Source organism: Leguminivora glycinivorella, chromosome 8, assembly GCF_023078275.1.
Source record: "Leguminivora glycinivorella isolate SPB_JAAS2020 chromosome 8, LegGlyc_1.1, whole genome shotgun sequence".
Classification (NCBI taxonomy): domain Eukaryota; kingdom Metazoa; phylum Arthropoda; class Insecta; order Lepidoptera; family Tortricidae; genus Leguminivora; species Leguminivora glycinivorella.
Window position 1 is genome coordinate 26,040,095 of NC_062978.1, and position 24,379 is coordinate 26,064,473.

The 24,379-nt window shown below is 37.1% G+C and overlaps 2 protein-coding genes across 3 annotated transcripts in view; one reads left to right on the forward strand and one right to left on the reverse strand.

The window, feature by feature from the left end:
• The window catches only part of LOC125228887 (cyclic AMP response element-binding protein A), a 242,443-nt gene that overhangs the window by 188,339 nt on the left and 29,725 nt on the right, over positions 1-24,379 (reverse strand). The gene's annotated exons all lie outside the window — the stretch shown is intronic.
• Positions 5,963-7,832, forward strand: LOC125228886 (piggyBac transposable element-derived protein 3-like). Its single transcript, XM_048133590.1, has 2 exons — positions 5,963-7,493; positions 7,525-7,832. The coding sequence occupies exons 1-2, from the start codon at positions 6,202-6,204 to the stop codon at positions 7,565-7,567; spliced, it is 1,335 nt and encodes a 444-aa protein (XP_047989547.1). The 5' UTR covers positions 5,963-6,201; the 3' UTR covers positions 7,568-7,832.

Consider the following 24,379-nt stretch of genomic DNA (forward strand, 5'->3'; position numbering starts at 1 on the left):
ACCCGCTGGTATTAAAGGACAAAACACGTGTTTCCGAGCTAGTGAGGGGAAAAATACTATTTCGACTAAATGCAAGGTCTTCATATTCTTAAAAGAAGCTATAAATTTAATCACTAAGTAATGAAGATTATTTACCGTCTCCGTATGTCCGCTTATCCGAATGTAGCCAAGAATAACCTCTGCATGTGCACTTTAGCTCACCTTATCTTTATTTACATTAATTTAAGATAAAAACACGTTAAGTAACAATGTCACGAAATGCGAACTGACCTTAAAATCAAGTGCTTCATTGATGATAAAGTAAGGTGTTTTTATAGTCATCACGTCAGAATTATATGCCCTACAGTGTAGTATTATAATCCATACTAATATTATAAATGGGGAAGTGTGTGTGTCTGTTTGTTTGTCCGTCTTTCACGGCCAAAACGGAGCGACGAATTGACGTGTTTTTTAAGTGGAGATAGTTGAAGGGATGGAGAGTGACATAGGTTACTTTTTGTCTCTTTCTAACGCGTGAGAAGCCGCGGGCAAAAGCTAGTTTATAATTCTACAGAGCAGCAACAATAACCTTTTAAGCAGCTGTAACTCGCAACTGTTTCTTTGAAATCCCATTTTGCCAAACCTTACCAATCTTACCATAACAATTTAGAAAAAACTATGGAAACGGTTTATAAAACGATCTGGAGTGAATGATTGATTATTTTTTATTAACTAAGGTACATCGGGGAAAATCTCGACTGGGGGGCAAATGTAACTGGTTAATTTTTTCCATGTTTTACAATGTTTGCATTATTAGAGTGGCCACCGGTTATATATGGTAGGCGTGTTCAGTGGATATGTCGCAGTAAGATAGATAAAGCCGTTATATAGTTATAACCCTAGGTATATAATTATATGTCGTAACATAGTTAAACGAAAGCGATTTATTGCTATCTTACTAGGAATATAACTATAATACGTTACTAGTTTAGTCAAATAGTTATATGACTGGATTCAGTTTAGTGAAATGATTGTAGACAGGAGTGCGGCGGTGCGGCGGAGGTATAGTTATAACCCTAGGGATATAATTATATGCGTTAAACAAACAAACCACAGTGAAGAATTGTTTAGGGCAAGAATTCGTTAATTATTTCCAATTCAATGTACTTATTCTCTCTAAACACACAGACGGATGGACAGAGTCGCGACATAAGGGTTCCTTTTGATTTTTTTTTTTTGGTATAGAACTATAAAGAACCGGGACACCCGGTTCCAGTCCCACTTAGAGACGTATTATAATTATATCCCTAGACTAAGTTTAATCCAGTGATATAATTATATAACTAAACTAGTACCGTATTATAATTATATATTCCTAGTAAGATGGTTATGAATCGCTTTTGTTTAGCTATGTTACGGCATATAATTATATCCCTAGGGTTATAACTATACCTCTGCCGCACCGCCACACTCCTGCCTACAATCATTTCACTAGACTGAATCCAGTCATATAACTATTTGACTAAACTAGTAACGTATTATAGTTATATTCCTAGTAAGATAGCAATTAATCGCTTTCGTTTAACTATGTTACGACGTATAATTATATTCCTAGGGTAATAACTATATAACGGTTTTATCTATCTTACTGCGACAGATACATGTAGAACTCAACATCATAGTGTAATAATGGAAAAAATGGATCAGTTACAATTGCCCCCAGTCGAGATTTGCCCCGCTGTATCTTATATATTTTAAATATTTACGTTTGTTACGCAGCGCACCACATCACTGACTGTCGATGTCGTTAGAATTGGTCTTACCTGAAAAGAAAAGGTAAAAAGAAAGATTAGAAAATTAAATCCACAACAACAAATTCAATGAAATATTAAAAGAAGAAGAATCATGTATATAGTCAAGAAATGAGGGTTCGACTGCCGGTGGGTATTACATATAATAATTTTATTACTATACCTAAAATGTTTGTCCCTCACTTTCATTCTCTCTGTCAAACCGTTACTAAACATTCTTAAACGTAGTCACTCCATGGCCTCTCGATTTGAATGAAAATCCATCATTTTCCACTGCATTACACATGGATGGGAAAGAAGAAGACACTATAGTAAAACGTCGCAATCGGTTGCAAGCTTCCCTTGTCAGCTATTTGGCAAAATATGGCGCTCTCGCATAGGTCTCTTTAGTCATCAAAAGCGATGTCTCTAGGACATAGCACTATAAATCGTCTGAAATAGACGCTAAGGCCAGTATGTGTACACATGGATATGGATTTGGTCAACCAATTCTTATTACATGTCCAGGTAATTTAAATTTAGGAATAACATTTTTATACAGGAATTCATACTTTTTTCTGGCAAAATATTAACGGTCAAGACGTGAGAGACAGAGAATGATCGTGGTTTACACGGTTTAATTTAAAGTGCTTTTAAAGAAACTTAATGGATTTATTCGACATGAAACGTATACAACTCGATTCCAGTGAAAATGTGTGGAACCGAACACGATAAGCGATCACGTGTTTCAGCATACACTTCTTCTACCTTCTTGCCTAGGCGATAAAGCTCATAGTATGAAACAAAATGGTTACGCAGTTCGACTAGGCTATAGACTATAGAGTTCAAAATGAAATTCAGGTGGTTATGTAAAAATCACGCGTTGCACTGGAATTCGATGTGCATTTAATCCATACTAATATTATAAATGGGAAAGTGTGTGTGTCTGTTTGTTTGTCCGTCTTTCATGGCAAAACGGAGCGACGAATTGACGTAATTTTTTAAGTGGAGATAATGGAACTCGTGTCGATTTAAAACACTCCCCTCGGTCGTGTTTTATCACCACTCGTTTCGAACTTCCTTTTCTTCGCACTTGTATCGTACGACGTTTTTCAGTACAGATGACCCTCTGATGTTTCGACCTGGCATACTTAAATGATTAATGAACCACTTCTCGCACTAGTGCGTAAAAAAACACCATCTTTACTGAAATAGTACATTTTCTCATGATTACGAATACCTACATAATTATTCCGCAGCGCATTTTACTTTAGTGAAACGATGAAGCCATACTTTTGTTTACGTTATTCGAACAGTATGAATATTTATTTTTCTTCTATTTACGCAAGTGTTTTATAGTTTCAATTATTGACGGTGAATAGTATTAACTAGTTAATACCATAACGTTTCTTTTAATCGACCTTGAATGTAAAGTTTCAAAGTTATCGATTGAGGTCACAATTTTATGTTAAGGAATAAACAATTTCTGCTTATATTTAGTGGGATATATACATGTAAAAATACGACTCCACTCGGTTCGTCAGGCCCACTTGGACCAAGTGCTGTCAAATTCCATATAAAATGGTTTATCACATAAATTTACGAAAGTAGGACAAGAATAGTAATTTACAGGTTTATCTGAAAACACAATACTCCCAACAAGCGTACCACTAGACGCTCTGTGCAGTGTTAAGATATTGGTTAAAGGAAACAGTAACTTTGAAACTAAAACAGAAACAGTGTTTTGCACTTTAACAAAAACATCTCACAGGAAACCCCTGTTTTCCTCGATTCAATAATAAGCATAAGGATACAGAATACAGATATACTTAGCAACGAGTCAATAGGAATCCTGCGAATATAATATGTTTAATATTTGAAAACTGGTATCAAATTACAAATAACTTGTATGTTTATGAAGTCAGTAAAAGGAAAGATATGTGAATGTGACTGTGCGCCCGTCCCGTAAGTTCAGAATTTAATTTCTTGAACTTTAAATGAGCGCAAGCGTGAAGGAGATGATTGCGTGTGTGCTGAATCACGAATTACTTTTGTAAGTTACAGAAATTAAATAGTAGATTACAAACTTAGGCCGGTATGTGGCCGGTGACACACACATGTGATCTTACGCCTCACACCGAACCTGCCTTAGACCAAGCGCAGCCGGAAATATATGACGCTTTCCCACAGAAAAATATTATCGATAGGTAAGTTCAGAGTACGATAATTAGACTCAATTTTCAAAAGCAATTATAAATCTTTAGTTTTTATGCAAAAATTGTAATAAAACTGTGTTTTCCACTTGTTGATTTCTTCTACATACTCGTAGCATACCTACCTTGACCGTTTCCCAGCCAGATATAGCGGCGCCATGTTCGCATATACAGTACAGATTAGCTAACCTAAGGTCAGTAGAACAGGCAATGTCACGGCCACCTTTAATGTGTTCTGTGCTCGGTATTTACATAACTTACTCACACCTATACAGCGGCGGAATATGTGGCCAATTGGTGGAACTTTTATGACCAGTTATGATTGTCTCTTACTTAAAATGTCTTTAGAGTTACGAGGTAGTCGATCATTTAATGTGGCATAGGGTAAACGTTACGTAATATAATTTATATAATATATATGTATAAACATAGTTCTAAACAAGAACTAAATTAAATGGTCGAAGCATTAAAAGTTTTTATAATTGAAATGAAATAAATAAACAGTAATTACACTTTTGGGTAACACAAAATTCATCAGGCAACCTTAAAAAATAAAAAAAATAACTAAAATAAATGGTGCGCGTGATAGACATTAAAAGTCCACACACAGTTACAAAATAATGGGTTAATGGGAATACACATACATACATATAATCACCACTTTTTTTAAATTATAAATGGGCTTACTCTTGGCCACAGACTCGCTAAAGGCAAAGACGTGGCCTACAATGGAGTGAGCTCTCCCAGAAGATGCCTGTTCACTCTTGTTTTGAAGGCCTGTATGATGTATCCCATAAAGGGGTCGGCAGAGCCACAGAATATTAACAAGTTGGCAGAGCACATGTAAATACTCAACTCAAGTTTACAGCAAGGGGTTAAAAGAAAACGAAACTGTAACATTAATACTTGAAAGGAATGTATCCAGAAAATGGAATTCTCAAATAAAATTAAACATATTAAAACACGTCAAAACGATATTCTCATTTTATTGTCAATCAAAGCAGGTAAACGGTAAAGGATATTAAAGAGGTATAATTTAAATTGACAACCGTCCTCGACATTTTGCCGCATTTAAGCCGTAATGCATATTTCATAACAACCGGATCCGCGACCGGTCATTTAAATTCAGAGACGAGTAAAAACAGACTGTCGTACGAGATTTATAAATAAAAAATAAATAAATAAGGATTTTACACAGATTGACTGAGTCGCACGATAAGCTCAAGAAGGCTTGTGATGTGGGTACTCGGACAATGATATAAGGTACATCGGGGCAAATCCCGACTGGGGGGTAATTGTAACTGATCCATTTTTTTTTTCATTTTTACACTATTAATTTGCAATATCCACTGAATACGCGTGCCATATATGTATAACCAGTGGACACTCTTATTATTAACCCACTTGTTACTATCGTTCTTTTAAAAGGACGCCAAACACTTAAAATTCTCATGAACAATGGGGGTACTTATAAAACTTTTGGTGATACGCATTCGAAACCTATTGAGTGTTAGAAACGGACTGCTAATTGACTGTGCGTGTTTATAGCAGTGTTTTGTTTTTATTTATCGATACATTTGGAGAAATTAACAATGGAAACTTCAAGGTATGTAGTTTTACAAAAAATATAGATAATGTTTTATTAAAAATCAGAATATAGAAAAAAACAACGTGAACTATTCGGTACCAGTGCTATAAAATTTAGAATATAATTAGAAACTATATTTTTTGGTGATTATATGAACCGTCCTTTTAAACTACCAATAGGAATATATGCTACTATAGTACTTTTTGCATTTTAGGAAGCGAAAAAAGACTTGGTCTCGCCCTTTAACATTAAATGAATCATTGACGAGCTTGAGGAAGATGACCAAGAAATACCTGATTCGATCGTTATTTTGCCTCCCGAAAACTGTAACGCTGACGTCACCGATGAGGATTCAGGGGACGAAAACCAAGTAAATATACAAAATCTACCGGGATCTCAGTTACGTGCTCCGGGAGAAGTTTGTTTTAGATCGGAAGAAGATTTTAGTGACGAGGACGATAACATACCGCTTATTCAGTTGTCTAAACGAAGATGTGAGACAACGGACCAGTTTCATCAGTCAACATCTGGGACAGAGGCAAGTCCTTGCCGGCCAATAAGCGTACCAAAAAATAAAACATACAATTGGATTGAACAAGATATTCAGCCCAACTTCGCGGTCTGGCAATGCATGCAAACATCAGCACCGAATTTGAATCCCATGCAATATTTTGACCTAATGTTTGGAGACACAATTATCAATATGTTTGTACACTACACCAATTTATATGCAGCAAAGAAAAATGCAAGCAAGTCCTGCCCTATTACGAAAGACGAAATGTATTGCTTTATAGGTATATTACTATACAGTGGGTACGTGATAGTACCTAGAAGATACATGTATTGGCAAAACGCTTCCGATTGCGGTATGCCTATAATATACAATGCTATGTCTAGAGATCGGTTTACGTATATTATGTCAAATTTGCACTGCTGTGACAATTCAAAATTACAGTCAGGTGATAAGTTTGCGAAATTACGTGAATTATTTCAGCTTCTGAATCAGAACTTTGCAGAAAATGCACCGTTTGAAGAGCACTACAGCATCGATGAAGCAATGGTTCCGTATTACGGAGGGCACCCGTGCAAACAATTTATTCGTGGAAAACCCATAAGGTGGGGCTACAAATTTTGGGTTGGTGCTACACGTCTAGGATATATATTGTGGTTTGAGCCGTACCAAGGAAAGTGTAGTACCGTAACATCGAACCACTACAAAAACGCCATGGGTTTAGGTGCAAGTGTAGTTTTAGAATTCGCAGATGTGTTAAAGGAAATAGACAAACAAGCACCTTTTCATCTATTCTTTGATAATTTTTTTACGTCTATTTACCTCATAGATGAACTACGACTCCGAGGGATTCGGGCAACTGGAACTGTGCGAGAAAATCGTGTCGCAAAGTGCCCATTGACTGCCAATAAGTTTCTACAGAAGACACCTAGGGGTACATTCAAATATCAGTCCACAAGTGCTGAACATATTTTAGTGTGCAAATGGCATGATAACAGCGTTGTCACTGTTGCATCAAACGCAGCCACAATAGAACCTGTGGCAAAGGTAAAGAGATTTTCGCAGCAACAAAAAAAATACATACTTGTGGACCAGCCAGCTGTAATAAAAAAATATAATGAAAATATGGGAGGAGTAGATCGATCCGATCAAAATATTGGCCTTTATAGAACATCTATTAGGGGAAAAAAATGGTACTTCTCTTTAATTTGTCATGCACTTGATATGGCTGTACAAAATGCATGGCAATTGTACAAGAATAATGGTGGCGAATATGACTCCCTAAATTTTCGCAGATATGTGGCAACATCTCTTCTCGAAAGCTATAAAAAAAATTTTGAACGAAAAGATACACGTGCTAGCGGACTGTTTCGAGATTGTGTACGTTTTGATGGGAAAAATCATATAATAAGGTATAAAGAAACTCAAACCAGATGTATTGAGTGCCACAAAAAAGCTAATTTTATTTGTGCAAAATGTAATGTAACGTTACATCCCAAGATTTGTTTTGAAAAGTTTCATACTGCTGAATAAAGAGTAACAATATGACGTATTCATTATTTTATTTTAATTCAAATTAATATTAACATTTGGTAGTATATTTTGCTATTGTCCTTTTAAAAGAACACCTTTTTCCTACTTTTCCATGAGAGCAGCATTTTTTTTATTATTTTTCCCTTGTTATATATATTTTTTCTAACACTTCACATAAATTTCGTAAAAATTAAAGGTATTTAGGACGTCCAGTAACAAGTGGGTTCAAAGCTGAAACTACAAACAAAAGGCGAATCTTCAGTGTTTGTTTCGCAAAAACTCATGTTTCGATCGGACCACAGAACACCCCACTAGAAGCCTATTGCAAGCGATATTGTTCGAGACGCAAATCACCAATCCTTGCGGGGTGAGGCGGGCGCGCACGGTGCTGCCATTGGTCGTTTCAAATAATGGCGCGCCTTTACGATTAGCAGTAGGGATGGGAATGGGACATGTCTATTATAGACAATGGTACCGGTACCAGTACTGTGGTGAATTTGTTTTGCAACAAATTATAATATTATAATTAAATTATAATAAGGCCTAGTTACCCTTCGGGTTGGAAGGTCAGATGGCAGTCGCTTTCATAAAACTAGTGCCTACGCCAAATCTTGGGATTAGTTTCCAAAGCGGACCCCAGGCTCCCATGAGCCGTGGCGAATGCCGATGCCGGGATAACGCAAGGAGGATGATGATTGTGATAGCACCTCAATAAAAATCATTCTAGTAACTAATAACTAAACTGTGCATTTTTACTTACGTTTACTAAGTTAAATTACCAACTAAATATTCTAGACTAATCAATCAACTAAATAACACTACATACTCTACAGATTATAGATAATTATTCACAATTACAAATCTGCTTTCTTTTATATTTCATAAAATGGTAGCACATGGTACGAACGGCAGTACGAAGTTCCCGCAACAGACATAAACTAACATGGCCCCATCCCTAGTCGTTTACGTGAAAGGGATAGCATATCGCATTGTTAACTAGGCAAAAAGGGATGGACGCGCCTCGGCGCCGCTCAGTACAACCATATTGACCAGTATAAATGAACTCCGCGGATAATAAACAATATTCAACAAAATAATTAATTTGACTTAACTGTGGAATGTAATTCCATCTTTTCTATATGTAGAAGTGTTAGAAGACTTGCCACACCACTTTATGCTGCAAGAGACCATTGTTTGCAACCAAATTTGATTATTTAAGATTTTTTTCCCGAGCGGACACGAACACTGTTAGCGGGTCGTATACTTGGGCGCTACTGATCGGTGTCGCACGCGTTCAAACTTTTATAAACCTGATTTGTCGTATGCTTGGTGACCGCGAGTCGCCCTGTAAGGGCCGTCTTGTTGTATTGGTCCGTGGATCGGACACTTACTTGCGGTAGCGACTGGACGATATTCATACCACAGAATATACATACAAGTACAGGCGAGTTCATAAATATGTGTACATTTCTTCACCTTAACCCGTTGTATTAAGGAGAAAAAATGTACATATATTTATGAACTCGACTGTACAGAAGGTTCACTGTCAGTGGACCTCACGCGAGCAGCCGACATTGAGTTCACTATTGACGCAGTGTGAAGGTCGTCAAACTGTATGGGCCGCGACGGCGCGACCGCCGGAATCGCCGGACGTACGAAATGGTGCTCTTACACTGGCTGTTACAAATGTTATATAACACTGTGTGACAGGGACAGCGTAATGTCAATGCCATTTTCAGTTCATGCCCTGCCTGAGTCTGTGTTTCCGCATGAGTACAATCCAGGTCTCTTTAAAGCAAGAGTCAATAGGTATTTCATAGGTAAGCGTGCTCCACCGTAGACCGCATCATCACTTACCATCAGGTGTGATCGTGGTCAAACGTCTACCTATTCATACTAAAAAAAAAACAGCCAGTGCCCCTTCGGGATCCGCCCCTTTTCATAGTGCAATTGACAGTCTTTAAACCAACACGTCTCTGTCAAAATCAGTTATGTAACGTTTCAGTAAAGCGTCCGGTCACTTAAGCGTTATCGTACAATTTCATTCGCCCACATTCGAATAAGCGATAACAGTATATTAGTAGTACTATGCGTAGCTATGTTATCGTAACTTATAGATTGTGAACTTTAATGGACATTATATAAGGTGCATTGTGTTGTTTTACGTGACAGTTGTAGTATGTATGCGCGTGAACAAAATCGAGGTGGAGCGTGTATATTGGTAAAACTAGACCATCAGTTTAAAGAACTTGTAGATATTACTAAACATTCTGTAAGTGGAATATTTGAGTGCTGTGCGATTGAACTAACTCTTCAAAAAACAATAATTTTATGCATTTACAGAACTCCTGGTCTTAGACATCTAGATGTATTTTACGAGAAGTTAGATATAATCCTAAATAATATATGTAAAAATAGTAATAAGAATATTATCATATGCGGAGATCTTAATATTAACACTATGAAAAGAAACTATGTATGTATACATATACAATTAGAATGTTTTCTCTCTAGCTATAACTTAGATCTAGAAATAAAACAACCTACGAGACTGGCCAGTAACACGTGTATAGACAATTTTGCGCACAACCTTAAAAAGGGATATAATAGTAATGTACTAGACTCAGGTTTATCTGATCATACTGCTCAAACTCTAACCTTTTCTGTGAAAAGAAATATAAATGACAATAGCTCAGTAAAAACCTGGCGGGTCAGACGCCGAGTGTATTCCGAAGAAAATCTTGAACTTTTCCGAAGGCACATTCAAAGTTTCAGTTTTAATGATGTGTACTTATTAGATGATGCCGATAAAGCCTATGATGTATTTTTTGATATTTTTAAGTGTATATATGATCTTTGTTTCCCCTATGTTGTAATTAAGAAATCTATAAACGTTAGACCCAAATGGATAACTAATGGAATCAGATTATGTTGTAAAAAGAAACGTACCGCTCTATGGTCATATCGTCTTAATAGAACCAACGAAAATAAAACCGCTTACAAGACGTACGCTCAAAGACTTAAAACTATTATAAAGTTGACCCAACGAGCCCAAAATAAGCGATTTATATCGACATCTAGAAATAAGACAAAAGCTACTTGGCAAATTATAAATAAGTCCAAAACTTATAAACCAAAAGAACCTATAAACATGTTGAAAGCTCATGGGATAACTTATACAAAGCCATCGGACATTGCAAACACTTTTAACAATTTTTTCATAGATGAAATTAATCATAATCATTCCACCAATAAAAAAATAAATATGCCAATGAATCCTCACTCTATTTTTCTGGGCCCAACTACACCGGAAGAAGTTGTGAAAACTATTGCCTCCCTAAAAACACAAATAGCGTAGGATTTGATGGCATTAGCACTGTGGCTATTAAATATGTAAGTGATATTATCTCATTCCCACTTACTCATATAATAAATCTAAGTCTCTGTTCTGGTACCTTTCCCACCACTTTAAAGATAGCTGTAATAAAACCGTTACACAAAAAGGGTGAAATATCAGACCCAAAAAACTATCGCCCGGTCGCCTTGTTACCAGTAATATCAAAGGTCTTTGAGAAACTTATATCTGATAAACTGTACAATTTTTTTGAAAAATTCAATATATTAATTGAGCAACAAAGAGGATTCAGAAAAAACATGTCTATAAATGTAGCTATTTATGACTTAGTCTCTAGAGCTGTCAATAGTCTTGACAAAAGTAAACCATGCTGTGCCATCTATATGGACATGTCAAAAGCTTTTGACCACGTGGATCATGAGCTACTATTGGAAAAGTTAAGCCATTATGGAATCCGTGGAAATGCCCTAAATCTCATGAAATCATACTTAGAAAGCAGGGTGCAATACACAGAACTGACACATATATGCCCCCATACAAAACACGAAATAACATACACTTCTGATCGAAGAACTTTTTTGTGTGGGGTACCACAAGGTAGTATATTGGGGCCATTGCTATTTTTAGTGTATGTAAATGACATTGTTAAAGCTAGTCAATATCCTATGGTATTATATGCTGATGATAGCACCGTTATTATAGAAGAAAACGACGACATAGATTATGAAAACGCAATAAATACAGACTTAAGACATATTATTGAATGGTTGGAATGTAATAATTTAAAAATAAATTTAGAAAAAACTAAGATGATGCAGTTTAGTCAAAGGAGAAAAGTACCAACACTTAATATTACATATCAAGACAAAAATGTTGATAAAGTGCGTGTAACAAAGTTCCTAGGCCTCTCAATCGACAGTGACATGTCGTGGAGAACTCACTCTGAAGAAGTATGTAAGAAACTTTACCGATTTTCATATGCTTTGTATAGATTAGCGAAGACTACTGACCGAAGCGCCGTTCTAACTGCCTACCATGGATTTGTGTCATCAACTTTACGTTATGGGATAATTTTCTGGGGTAACTCTACATATCGACATACTTTGTTTAGGGCACAGAAACGATGCGTAAGGGCTATCTGCGGACTGAGTCCCCAGGAAAGTATCACGGATCTCTTCGAGTCGCTAGGACTGTTGACATTTCCATGTCTCTATATCTACGAATGCTGCGTCTTTGTGAAGACTAACCTAAGATTTTTTAGATTTAAAGAACAAAAACGAATTTGTAGCCTCCGGCCACGGAAACCGGTGCTGTCGGTTGGTACGATTTCAACAGCTTTGATGAAAAAAAGTGTTTTAGTAATGGCACCAAAGATATTCAACAAACTACCAGAATCTTGGCAAACGGCACCAATACATAAGTTTAAATCTTTATTATTTAATTTTTTACTCGTTAAGTCCTACTATAATGTGAATGATTATTTTAATGATATTGACATATGCTAAATGTAATTAATTTTAATTTATTATTCACAATCATTTCCGTATTTAATTGACATACTTTTTAATAATAATTATTTTTTAAATCATTTTTTTCTTTTTAATTATCTTCCATTTATTTTCTACCATTTATTTAATCTTGATTCATTTATGCATATGTTAATATAATCACCCATGTAAATATTGTAAAAATTGTATATATATAATTATATGAAACTATTTCGTACGCCAAAAGGCACATCATGGCTGTTCTATGAAGTACTATGTTACCACCTATCTATTATGTACCTATGATGAACGAATAAATAAATTGAAATTGAAATTGAAAATATGCATTTCACATTCGTATAATGCTGTTGATGTAAATCCAAAAATCCATGGAGTTTAGCTGTAAATTGTGTGGTGACGGGTTAAGAATTTCACCACCCCCTTCCTTCCCGTGGGTGTCGTAGAAGGCGACTATGGGATATGGGTTAAATTGTGGCGTAGGCGAGAGGCTGGCAACCTGTCACTGCAATGTCACAGTTTCGTTTTCTTTCAACCCCTTATTTGCCAAGAGTGGCACTGAAGCTTTAGTAGTTTCATGTGTTCTGCCTACCCCTTTATGGGATACAGGCGTGATTGTATGTATGTATGTATGTATGATTAGAAAAAAATAGTGTCCGTGTAAGTATCCTACAGTATGCACTTTCGCTCTCGCTACGAGTATATTGTAATCCTGTGTGCGTAGCCGAATTCACAAACGCTCACGATAATATCTCTTTCGTAGCTATCTATCTCTATCGCGTGAGTATTGGCGCGACAGAGCCAGACTACATTTCTGCGGCGTTTCGCGTCGCAGAAACGCCATTCGGCTACGGGGCCTGTAAAGGATTCATATAGCAAGTGCAAGCACATATTCCTTGCCCAGTTGGTCAAAAGGCTCCTAAACCTTCAGAGATCGGTGGTCGAGGTGGTAGAGATGAGCACGTCAGCCTCGATAGCTGGAGACCCGGGTTTGATTAAGGTAGCATTCGGATCCCAGCAGTCGCGACCCGGCAGCCGCTGCCCAGCAGCCGCGACCGGGTCGCGCCGCACCGCTTTGTAGGGATTTATATGCGATAGTTTCCGACGCAAGCGACCGAGCAGCGCGGCCACCGGCAGTGGACTTAATTGCTTAGTATCTATTTTAGGCGCGTTACTCGTCGTGTCATAAACTTATTTAAGTATAAAGTACGATAAAAATCAAAATGGCCGACCATCGCAGACACTCATAACTTATCAATAGTACACCTTATTTCAAAGATTTAAGATCCATGTTAAACCAGGTCTTGTATGGCTTCATCAGTATTTGGCAAACATCATCAGGCTGAAATGGTTGTTATTGTCCAGTATCGGCAGTATCCGGTTTACAGTTTTTGTTCCGTTTAGCTATCGGCAATTTAATGAGAATGTTTACCGTAAACGTTTGTTTGATAATGGGTAATATTACCAATTTTCTCATGCATACACTTCGCTTCAAATATTGGTTAGCAGATACACTAGTCCCACCAAAAGCACAGTAAGTATTAGAGTACTATATCGTACAGTATGGCCACTCCCGCTCCCCGCTGAAAGTGCACCCCCCTCGTCGTCACAGTTACCGCCTGTCAAAAACGCGAACAGTCGACCTCATATCTCATACAAGCATGGTACGCGTTCACGTACACGAGCTTCGTATGTGTGCTAGGAACGCGCCTCCTTAATATATATGATTTTTCACTGCAACCTTTTACGGGAGCGCGACCCCACACAGCCACCGCAGCGGAGACGCTTCGCACCCAGATACCCAAGCAGGAGGGTTCTGAAGTGTCGAACTATCCATTCTCTCTCTCTCTCTCTCTCTCTCTCTCTCTCTCCATGTATTTGATCGTCAGTGTCCGAGATGAATAGCCAAAAGCGAATAGAAACGAACAAAATATAGTCCCTCTCTTTTATTTACGAGCGACTATCTTTAGTTCGTTTCTACCGCCGATAGCTCATCGTTTCTTGGCTTTTGGTGGGACCAGTGCCTGAACCACAGAATTGACAGAATAAATAAAAGTACGTTACGTATTACGTACATACAGAAAGGACACTTGCTAGAAAACTGATGTTTGGTAGCAGTTCAAGGTCGAATTGTGCTGTCCCAAAGCTGCATGACACTATCGACTATTTAGGGTTGTCAAAAATCACATATAGGTATATCACAGATTAGATAATAATATCTGGGCAACCGAGCTTCGCTCGGTTCTGTTTCGTATCATTGACATGTGTCGCCATCTAGTTCAAAAATGAATAGTACCTACATCGAGCGAAAGAATTCTCAGCCTTAACAACACAACTACTCCACACGAGATGGCGCGCATTTCGCCACAAGAACTCAAATAGTGTATTTTCTATTCGTTTGAGCCTTGACCTGTGTCTCCATCTAGTGTTTGCAATAAATAGTACTTACATCGACCAAAAGAATTCGGTCTTAACAGTACAACTACTGCACACGAGATGGCGCGCGAAGAAAAACGCATGAAAACTCGAAAATTCGCGTTTTCCGGGACCTAAGGATAAGTTAGACCGATTTTTCACCCCCAAAAACCCCCACATAACAAATTTCTGCGAAATCGTTAGAGCGGTTTCCGAGATCGTCAGTGTAAATAAATATATATATAAATAAATAAATAAATAAATAAATATACAAGAATTGCTCGTTTAAAAGTCTAAGATATAATCTGTGGTAGCGTCAAGGGCGGCTTACTCCGCGATTCCATCGCCGCGCTACAAGTACATGCCGGCGGCCGCGAGCTCGCGGCCTAATCAGGGGTGGCGCGCGTTCTCACGGAACGCACGTCTGCACTTTCTAATGTTACTTTACGTCGCGAGTTTTTTTTTAAGGTTCATATGGGATGTCCGCGTGTGGAATGGCTAATAATGCTTAGTTAAATAGATATCATGAATAAAATAAATACCATAGGACATTTTTAAACAGATCTACAACTGATTAACTCCCCTAAAAAATGTCAATAAGGCTTGTGATGTTGGAACTCAAACAAAAATATATAAATACTATATATACCTAGAAAGTACCCAAGACTTGAATATAATAGTATAACATTTTATCTGAGTATTAATTCGTTTTAGTCCATAGGCAACCCTATCGCCGGGCGCCGCGCACGTGCGGCTCGTTGATTTGTAAGAATTTTGTAGGCATTTAAAAAGGCGGCATGTCGTGAACATCAAAGCAGTGGGCCTTCTGTACTTGTACTATTATATATTCTGTGGTAGCGCACGCAATGGACCGTCATCGTCAATCCTAATAATTTCTATGGCTATACGGCCCTGGCTGAAGTTTTTAACTGGTTGGTTGTAGTTTTCCAACATCTCTTACTTAAAACTTATACCTCTAACATATAAATTTGTAGTATCGCTGGCAGTCTTAGTATTAATCAGGTCAATATACGTGACGTCACAGCGAGGCAGAACTTAGAAGCCTTACTGCGATTTTCCTGTTACATAACCACCGTTCAACCGTCTTGAATAATGCCCTCGTATCGTAATGCCAACCCGGCGATAATGCATCTTACTGCATTAGAATTATGGAAGACATATAATCGTCATTGACCTTGCGAGTTTCATTAGGATAACAGCGTCGTAAGTATATAAAGCCGGGTAGTGAAGTCTTTCAACCCTACGAAATATTGATGTTATGTTCCTATAGACCACAAAGTATGACGTTTCAGGTACGGCTAGGACAAGATGTATGGAATTTTATACAAATCTTGTAGGCCGGCTAAATCTTCTTTTTTAAATTTCTAGTCACAGATATTTGTGTCATACTCGTAACATCTAGGTATTTAGTTAGCAATTTATAAAACTGAGAGGGGCTTTACAGACGCTCAGACCGCAACTTGTGTAGAGTCTTAGCAATATTTACGTTTTGATATTTTTTTTCGATATAATTGGTTTTTTTTTTCTTTTTTTATTGCTACATTAAGGGAGTTTCACAGGGGACCGCGAATTTGATTATTATTGCGCTACAAGTGGCTACAACGCACGATTTAGGAGATACAGCCATTAAATTTTTATATTCAGTACAATTTTATTTATTTCTATAAGAAAATTACTATACCTAATAGGTTTTACCTATGTATTTATTTATTTAAACTTTATTGCACAATTGTAAAAAAATAGTACAAATGGCGGACTTAATGCCTTGAGGCATTCTCTACCAGTCAACCATGTATATACCTCGGCGGGAAATAAAGAGGTTGCCCGCCTCATACGTATCTGGTCTCGCTTCGCTCGTCCGTCTGTCTTCGGCCGGCAAGTCCGGCAACCCCTTTTGTCCCGGCCTCTGTACTTCTGTAGTACACCTTGTAGGCTACGTATTTTTTTTGATATGATGGTAAAAGCTCGGCCACACATGCGCGTTTTGATAGCGTAGGCGGACGGCGATAGCGGTGCGCCGGACGAACGCTGGCGTTGCGCCCAGCGGACGCCGGCGGGAACTAACGAGCGCGGATTGCGAGCGGAACGCCAGCGTTCCGCCGGCGCACCGCTATCATTGCGCTGAGCTAACGCTACGCTATCAAAACGCTTTATGTGTGGCGGAGGCTGAAGACCTTTTGTTTTTGCATCGCTGGCGCCTCGCTAAGTGTACCTACGGTGCATCCGGATTTAATTATTATTTACGCAGAATCGTGCTGTTATGGCGGTCACATCGCAATTCTATACCTCCATATTATCCTTGTATTGTTGTTTTGAATCATTTCAAAGTAACTTATCCGGATATGTTATGCCATATTTACTTATTATAGTTTACAGATGTAGTGCGAAAAGATTTGCCATCGTATTGTTACGGAAACGTACGAACGTGTCATGCTATTTCAGTCAGTCAGTACAAGATGTACTGAGATTGACTGAACTAGCATGACACATACGAACGTTTCCGGAAAAATACGAAGGAAACCCTTTTCGCATCTGTAGCTTATGTATGCCTAAATCTAAATAGTATACGAGTATTACACGTGCATCTAAATAGTAACAACCAATTGGAAACCTAGGCCACTACAACCATGTCAAAATGACAAGCAGTAAGATATTTCTTACAATCTGATTTATAACGTCACTATGACATAGTTCTACAGTGGTTCCAATTGGTTGACTGTACATTATTAGTATACAAAATTTATTTTTAACAAGCAGAAACGTCTGCTAACTATTCTACACATTTTTATATTAAAGGAAAAAATGGAAAAATTTACGCTTCCGGCGGGACGAACCCGCATCATTTGCAATCCCCCCCACCCCAAGACGTGTGTACTGGAAAGGCATGGAAAGATTTGCGATGTCCGGCGTGGCTTCCGTAGCTCAATTGGTTAAGAGTCTTGCACGGATTGCAAATGATGCGGGTTCAAGTCCCGCCGGAAGCGTAAATTTTTCCATTTTTTCCTTTAATATAAAAATTAGTATACAAGTTCGGAAAAGAGGAAATCTGAAACGAGTGGCGATAAATTAAATTAAAACACGACCGAAGGAAGTATTTTAAATCGACACGAGTTAAGAATTTTCCCTTCGCACGTGAATCGTACGTAACTATGGTACGTATGGTTATGAATTGCTTTTGTTTAGCTATGTTACGGCATATAATTATATCCCTAGGGTTATAACTATACCTCCGCCGCACCGCCGCACTCCTGCCTACAATCATTTCACTAAACTCAATCCAGTCATATAACTATATGACTAAACTAGTAACGTATTATAGTTATATTCCTAGTAAGATAGCAATTAATCGCTTTCGTTTAACTATGTTACGACGTATAATTATATTCCTAGAGTTATAACTATATAACGGCTTTATCTATCTTACTGCGACATATACATAAAGACACTTTTATTGAACTTTGTATGCACATCTGTTCCAATCAATGGATGATATCATGAACAAAAAAAAGTCAGTTATCTACTCTAGATAATTATCACAACTTTTTAACCTTTATTGCATTGCTACATAACTATAACGTGATAATATAATAAAGTTATCAGTAAGATACTATGTTATGTTGAACTTTAGATTACGGTGTTCTTATTTTTTAATCTGTAAATACTTGTGATATGAGCGTGCGACTTCCATTATATGATTATTCCATATAGGATTTTCAATACCTTGTAACATTAACGTCTTGTTTGAAATGTCATACGAAATTGTCAAACGATTGAAAGCGACAAGGTATAGAAATCTCTTATTTATGCCGGTGACTCTACCGTCCTTCGTTTGCAGCACCTATGCAGTGCACTCATAACATAATAATACCTCATAGTATTACAATTCTTCAAAATGGCTACTTTTATACAATGTTGGCTTGTTGGCTATACACTTAACAGAAACAAGCATAGGTACTATCAGCAGCAAAAGTGCATGGAAAAATTATGAATGAATTCATTGATAAATTCGTCATGCACTTTTGCAGCTGATAGTACATTTTCTGTTGAGCTTACCTTATTAAGTCCCAAGTTATATATACATACCATCGTAATAAAACATTTTATTGGCGCGATGCAGAAATCACCGGTCACGACACAGTGCCATCTAGAGTGATATTAAGTAACCTGTTTTGTATTAAAGTAATCTACAAAGTTCTGGGAAACACACCACACCTGTGACACACTATAATTTATACATAATATGTATACATTTTACTATTTGTTTCAAGCAATTTATTTATTTTCAATGTAATATACAATGTTGATATGTTATATCAATATTGTATATTGTTTTGATTAATTTTAAATTGTTAGTGTCAGTGCTGTAAGCATATTGCTTGAAATAAATAGTAAAATGTAAAAGTAAGTAAAGGCCGTAGCAGGATAAGGGAAGAAAAAGTGCCCTTTATGATTAGGAGCTGGTTTTTTTTTTCTATAGTTACTTACACTTAGTAGTACGATTGTGCAAAGTTTTATTGAAAAATTCCCAGTGGTTCAGCTGGCAGAAAAAAAAAACCAAATTCATGAAATATGATTTTTCTCTAAAAGTATTTAACTCTTTCATACAATCTTTTTTTCATTTTGGTTAACTAAATAGTACTTATAACCTGGAAGAAATTTGAGTCTCCAACTATAATATTTCTGCAAAAAGTACGTAAGTCAACATTTCAAAAAAAAAATTTTTTTGTTTCTGAAGGAGGGACCACTCTAAATGATACTTTTAAAAAAGCCTTATTTAATGATCTGTCAGTCACATAAGTTTGACAGTTAAAATCGAAAAGCAACAGTGTCAAAATTAAAAAATAATGTTGGTTGGATTTTGTTACATTTTATTGTTATACCATTCTAACACCGCCAAATAACTTAAAAAGTTATTTCCTGATCGAATGTGTAAAAATAAAACAAATTTTCGACAATATTGGCTTCAAAAAGATATACAGGGTATATTTTGATAGCGGGTCAGTGAGGGCAGCTACCAGATCCCGTGCTGCTACGCAAAAATGGTCTAAGGAGACATTCCATCTATTTCAAATTGATGAAGATTGGCGTTTACAGATTTTGGAAAAAACATGATGGATTGAAAACATGGGGTGTGAGAAAAAAAGTCATTTTTCACAAACTCTTTTTTGATGCTAAAAGATCCCATTCCTCTCAAGGATCAAAAGTTTGTATGAAACCAAAAAAAAAATCCGGCTAGAAAATCCACAAATCGAGAAAAACATTTCCCATACAATTTATATGAAAAAAATATTTTTCAAAATATATCCTGTATATCCCGCTATCAAAATATACCCTGTATATCTTATTGAAGCAAATATTGTCGAAAATTTGTTTTATTTTTACACATTCGATCAGGAAATAACTTTTTAAGTTATTTGGCGGTGTTAGAATGGTATAACAATAAAATGTAACAAAATCCAACCAACATTATTTTTTAATTTTGACACTGTTGCTTTTCGATTTTAACTGTCAAACTTATATGACTGACAGATCATTCAATAAGGCTTTTTTAGAAGTATCATTTAGAGTGGTCCCTCCTTCAGAAACTAAAAAAAAAAATTTTTTGAAATGTTGACTTACGTACTTTTTGCAGAAATATTATAGTTGGAGACTCAAATTTCTTCCAGGTTATAAGTACTATTTAGTTAACCAAAATGAAAAAAGATTGTATGATAGAGTTAAATACTTTTAGAGAAAAATCATATTTCATGAATTTGGTTTTTTTTTCTGCCAGCTGAACCACAAGGAATTTTTCAACAAAACTTTGCACAATCATACTACTAAGTGTAAGTAACTATAGAAAAAAAAACAGCTTCTAAACATCAAAGGGCATTTTTTCTTCCCTTATCCTGCTACGGCCTTTGATAACAGCGATTTTTCCGATATTTTGCCTGCAGTAATATTATTATTTTTTCATTCTTCAGCCACGCGCCATTATTGATTTCTTTCTTGTTAATAATTGAAAAGATGAATTATGGAGGTTATGGCCTTGGCATACTTCTACCTAATACATACATTTGTTTTCATAATGTAATGTTAGGTTAATCGGATTTAAAAGTATGTATAAATAGATAGGTAGATAAAACACTTTTTTGTATACGTAAGTATTATGTTTTGTTGTCATTGACCTATTTATATTATTGATTATTGATGTTAGAGGCCATTGACCAAATTTAAACCTAAAAATCAATACATATGTTTTTTCTTTTCATATAACAAAGGACATTTTAAATATAACCACTAAGTTGTCATAACCTCTAACATTATGACTAACTTAATTATATAAATGTACATTAACTAAACGTTTTTCCTTGACATTGACTAATGTAAACATTATAAAACGCGAAGATAATATCTTTTCGCCTGAATTGTTATTGAACTTGACCTGAATGATAATACAATATTAGCGGAATTTGTGTAACTATGACAACATTGGCATTTTTTTATCAATTATAAATGGGCTTGCTCTTGGCCACAGACTAGCCAAAGGCAAAGACGTGGCCTACGATGGAGTGAGTTCGCCCTGAAGATGCTTGTTCACTCTTGATTTGGCAATTTGACATAGAACCTACTGAGACCACCGGTAGTACAGACAGCATTAAAAGTTAGCTAAGCGGATTAAAAACGCTTCAGAGGTGACTACAATTCAGTAACTGCGAAACCAAAATATCATTATGTGTGACTGTGTGTCTAGGGAAAGGACACATGGAAAACATAATTAAACTTTGCCAGGAAATGTATACGTACTGTTTCATACACGGGATGAAACATTTTACAGCATTTTGATGTTCGCTGACTGGCAGTCCCCGATTTGAATTTGGAATAATAGAAAAACGTCAAGGAGAACGAACACTTTACGGCGCACTCATATAGAAGCAGCGATTGTGAGTGGTTGTTTGTGAAATAAAAAAAAATATTGAGAAAAAGAGCGTTTCAAATATATGGATGCCCTTCACCAATAGGCCGTCTCTCTTACAGTACCAGTTACAGTAGTCTTACAGTTATATTTAGACATCACTTAATTTAATCATTATCAACAATTAATTTAATCGCGTACATTTGTATCTTCCCATTTATGCGAACAACCTATTTGGTAAATCATTTATTTCTTACACATTATCTACATTATAAAATCTATAAAGTATGTTTTTCTACTTGTCGACTGTAATCTGTCAATTAGGACACCACAGACTAAACTATAAGTGCTAACTTTTCAGTGTTGGATACTCTATGGCAGTTCCGACTCAATTATAATAAGCTCATTATAGTTGACTTTAGTTAACTGTAATAATTTCCAAAATAGAACTTCATACAATTTCTATACTAATTTGCGATACCTGGCAAATTTTCCTGCATCTGAAACACATTTTTTTTATCTGTCGCGTTATCGGCCAATCAGAGACGGTTATTACAAACAATTGGTTACTAGGTAATTCGATGTTGATACAACGGTGAACGACTCTATTAACATTGATTTTAACTTGCATGAATGATGATATTTCCGTCCATTGATGATGAAGATGATGACTCGTAGAAAAAGTATTGTATACAATAGTGATATAATTAAGCTTTTCACTCTCGTACCGTACTATTAGGCCACTCAGCAAGCTTCGTGGCCTAAACATGGTACTCGACTGAAAAGCTTTGTATTATATCACGATTGTATAAAATACTATTTCCTACCATGTATCTACTACTGTCATATTATTTAGCAGAAAGCTGTGCAAACACTCGTATAATGCAACCCTGTGATAAACACCACATAATTGGAGAAAAGTAAGGTTCCTTTAGGTTTGGGAGGTACAGTCAAGATATTAAACATAGATGTGGACAGAGTGCAAAAAATATGTATGTGGCCATTGTGGCCTATTTCACATCGTCTGTCCAACAAGAAAATATTGATGCTTATCGACCCAGAAATAGGTACATACATAATTGTCAGTGTCAAGTGCCAATATCACTGGTGAAATAACCCACAGCCACACCTCGGACATTGGCAATCAAATATATGAAAGAGGCGCGTTCCTAGCACACAGTCTAAGCTCGTGTAGGTGAACGCGTACTATGCTTGTATGAGTGACATATGACAGGTCGACTGTTCGCGTTTTTGACAGGCGGTAACTGTGAGGTAACCGAGAGGGGGTGGGCGGCACTTTCAGCGGGGAGCGGGAGTGGCCATACTGTACGATAGTACTCTTTATTATACTGTGCCACAGCTGACGATTTTTCCACCGCTTTACAACCGGCTGTCAATTGTTTTTGTTCATAATAGTTTCTAACATCACAACAACATGACAAGGTAGGCGATGACTGAATTTACACATTTTTGTTACATGTTTCTGTGGATGCCATAATTTTAAAGCCATTCCTGAACACACTGACGTTACGAAGTGCCAGCTGGCTTTCACGAAGGTTCATCATTCGGACGAAGTATCGCGCGGGACGCGATGACTGACGGAATGTTCGCCTGGCGGTCTAGTACACACTAAAGAATTTATCAGTGTCAACACGAGGTACTACAGACCCTTTAGCACAACTTGCCATGTCGCGCGCGAGTCCATACATCAAGCGCGACTTCAAGTATGGACGCGCGCGCGACAAAACAAGTTGTGCTAGAGGGGCTGGTCTACATTAGTAACCAACATGCTACCAAGTGCTACCAAGTCATAATGTCACTCATTCACTTGTGTCAACATCTTGTTTTGAACCATTCGAACGTGACGCAACGTGTTTACGCAAGCCTATTGTTCTGACTGTACATCGGCGAAATGAATAAAAGAAAACCTTACGACCGAGATATATGGTCCAACAGATGTAGCTGTACGCTGTGAAATCTTTGAGGATTGTTCGATCCGTACCGCTCAATCAAAAGACGGGATAGCTAAGATAACAATTAGTGAAAGAAAATGATACTTAAATCCAAACTTCAAGTATGGAAATTGTCTTAATACTAAGTTACTGTCATTCATCGTGATATAACTTTTCTCACCGGCACTAGTCTCGAATAATTCTGATGTTTGGTTGTTGGAATATTGACAATACTAAAAATCGAAGTAGTGGGACCTAGTGGGTGTAACCCACACATTTTTTTATGGGATAGGAGGCAAACCAGCAGACAGGTAGCCTGATGGTAAGCGATCACTGCCGCCCATGGACACCCGAAACACCAGAAGTGTTGGAGGTGCGTTGCCGGCCTTTAAGGTGGGTGTACGCTCTTTTCTCGTATCGGTCCGGAAATACCGCAGGCGACAATTCATTCCACAGTTTAGCTGTGCGGGGCAGGAAGTTTCTGGAGAAACGCACAGTTGAGGACTGCCAGCTGTACACCCACCTAAAAGGCTGGCAACGCACCTCCAACCCTTCTGGTGTTTCGAGTGTCCATGGGTGGCAAAAGATCGGTTACAATCAAGCGACCAGTCAGCTAGTTTGC

What these genes read in the sequence shown, in the direction of transcription:
- LOC125228886 (XM_048133590.1), top strand. Translation starts at nt 6,202, where the DNA reads ATGCAAACATCAGCACCGAATTTGAATCCCATGCAATATTTTGACCTA. An exon ending in GGGAAAAATCATATAATAAG is followed by an intron (nt 7,494 to 7,524) that starts GTATAAAGAAAC and finishes AGATGTATTGAG; the next exon opens with TGCCACAAAAAAGCTAATTT.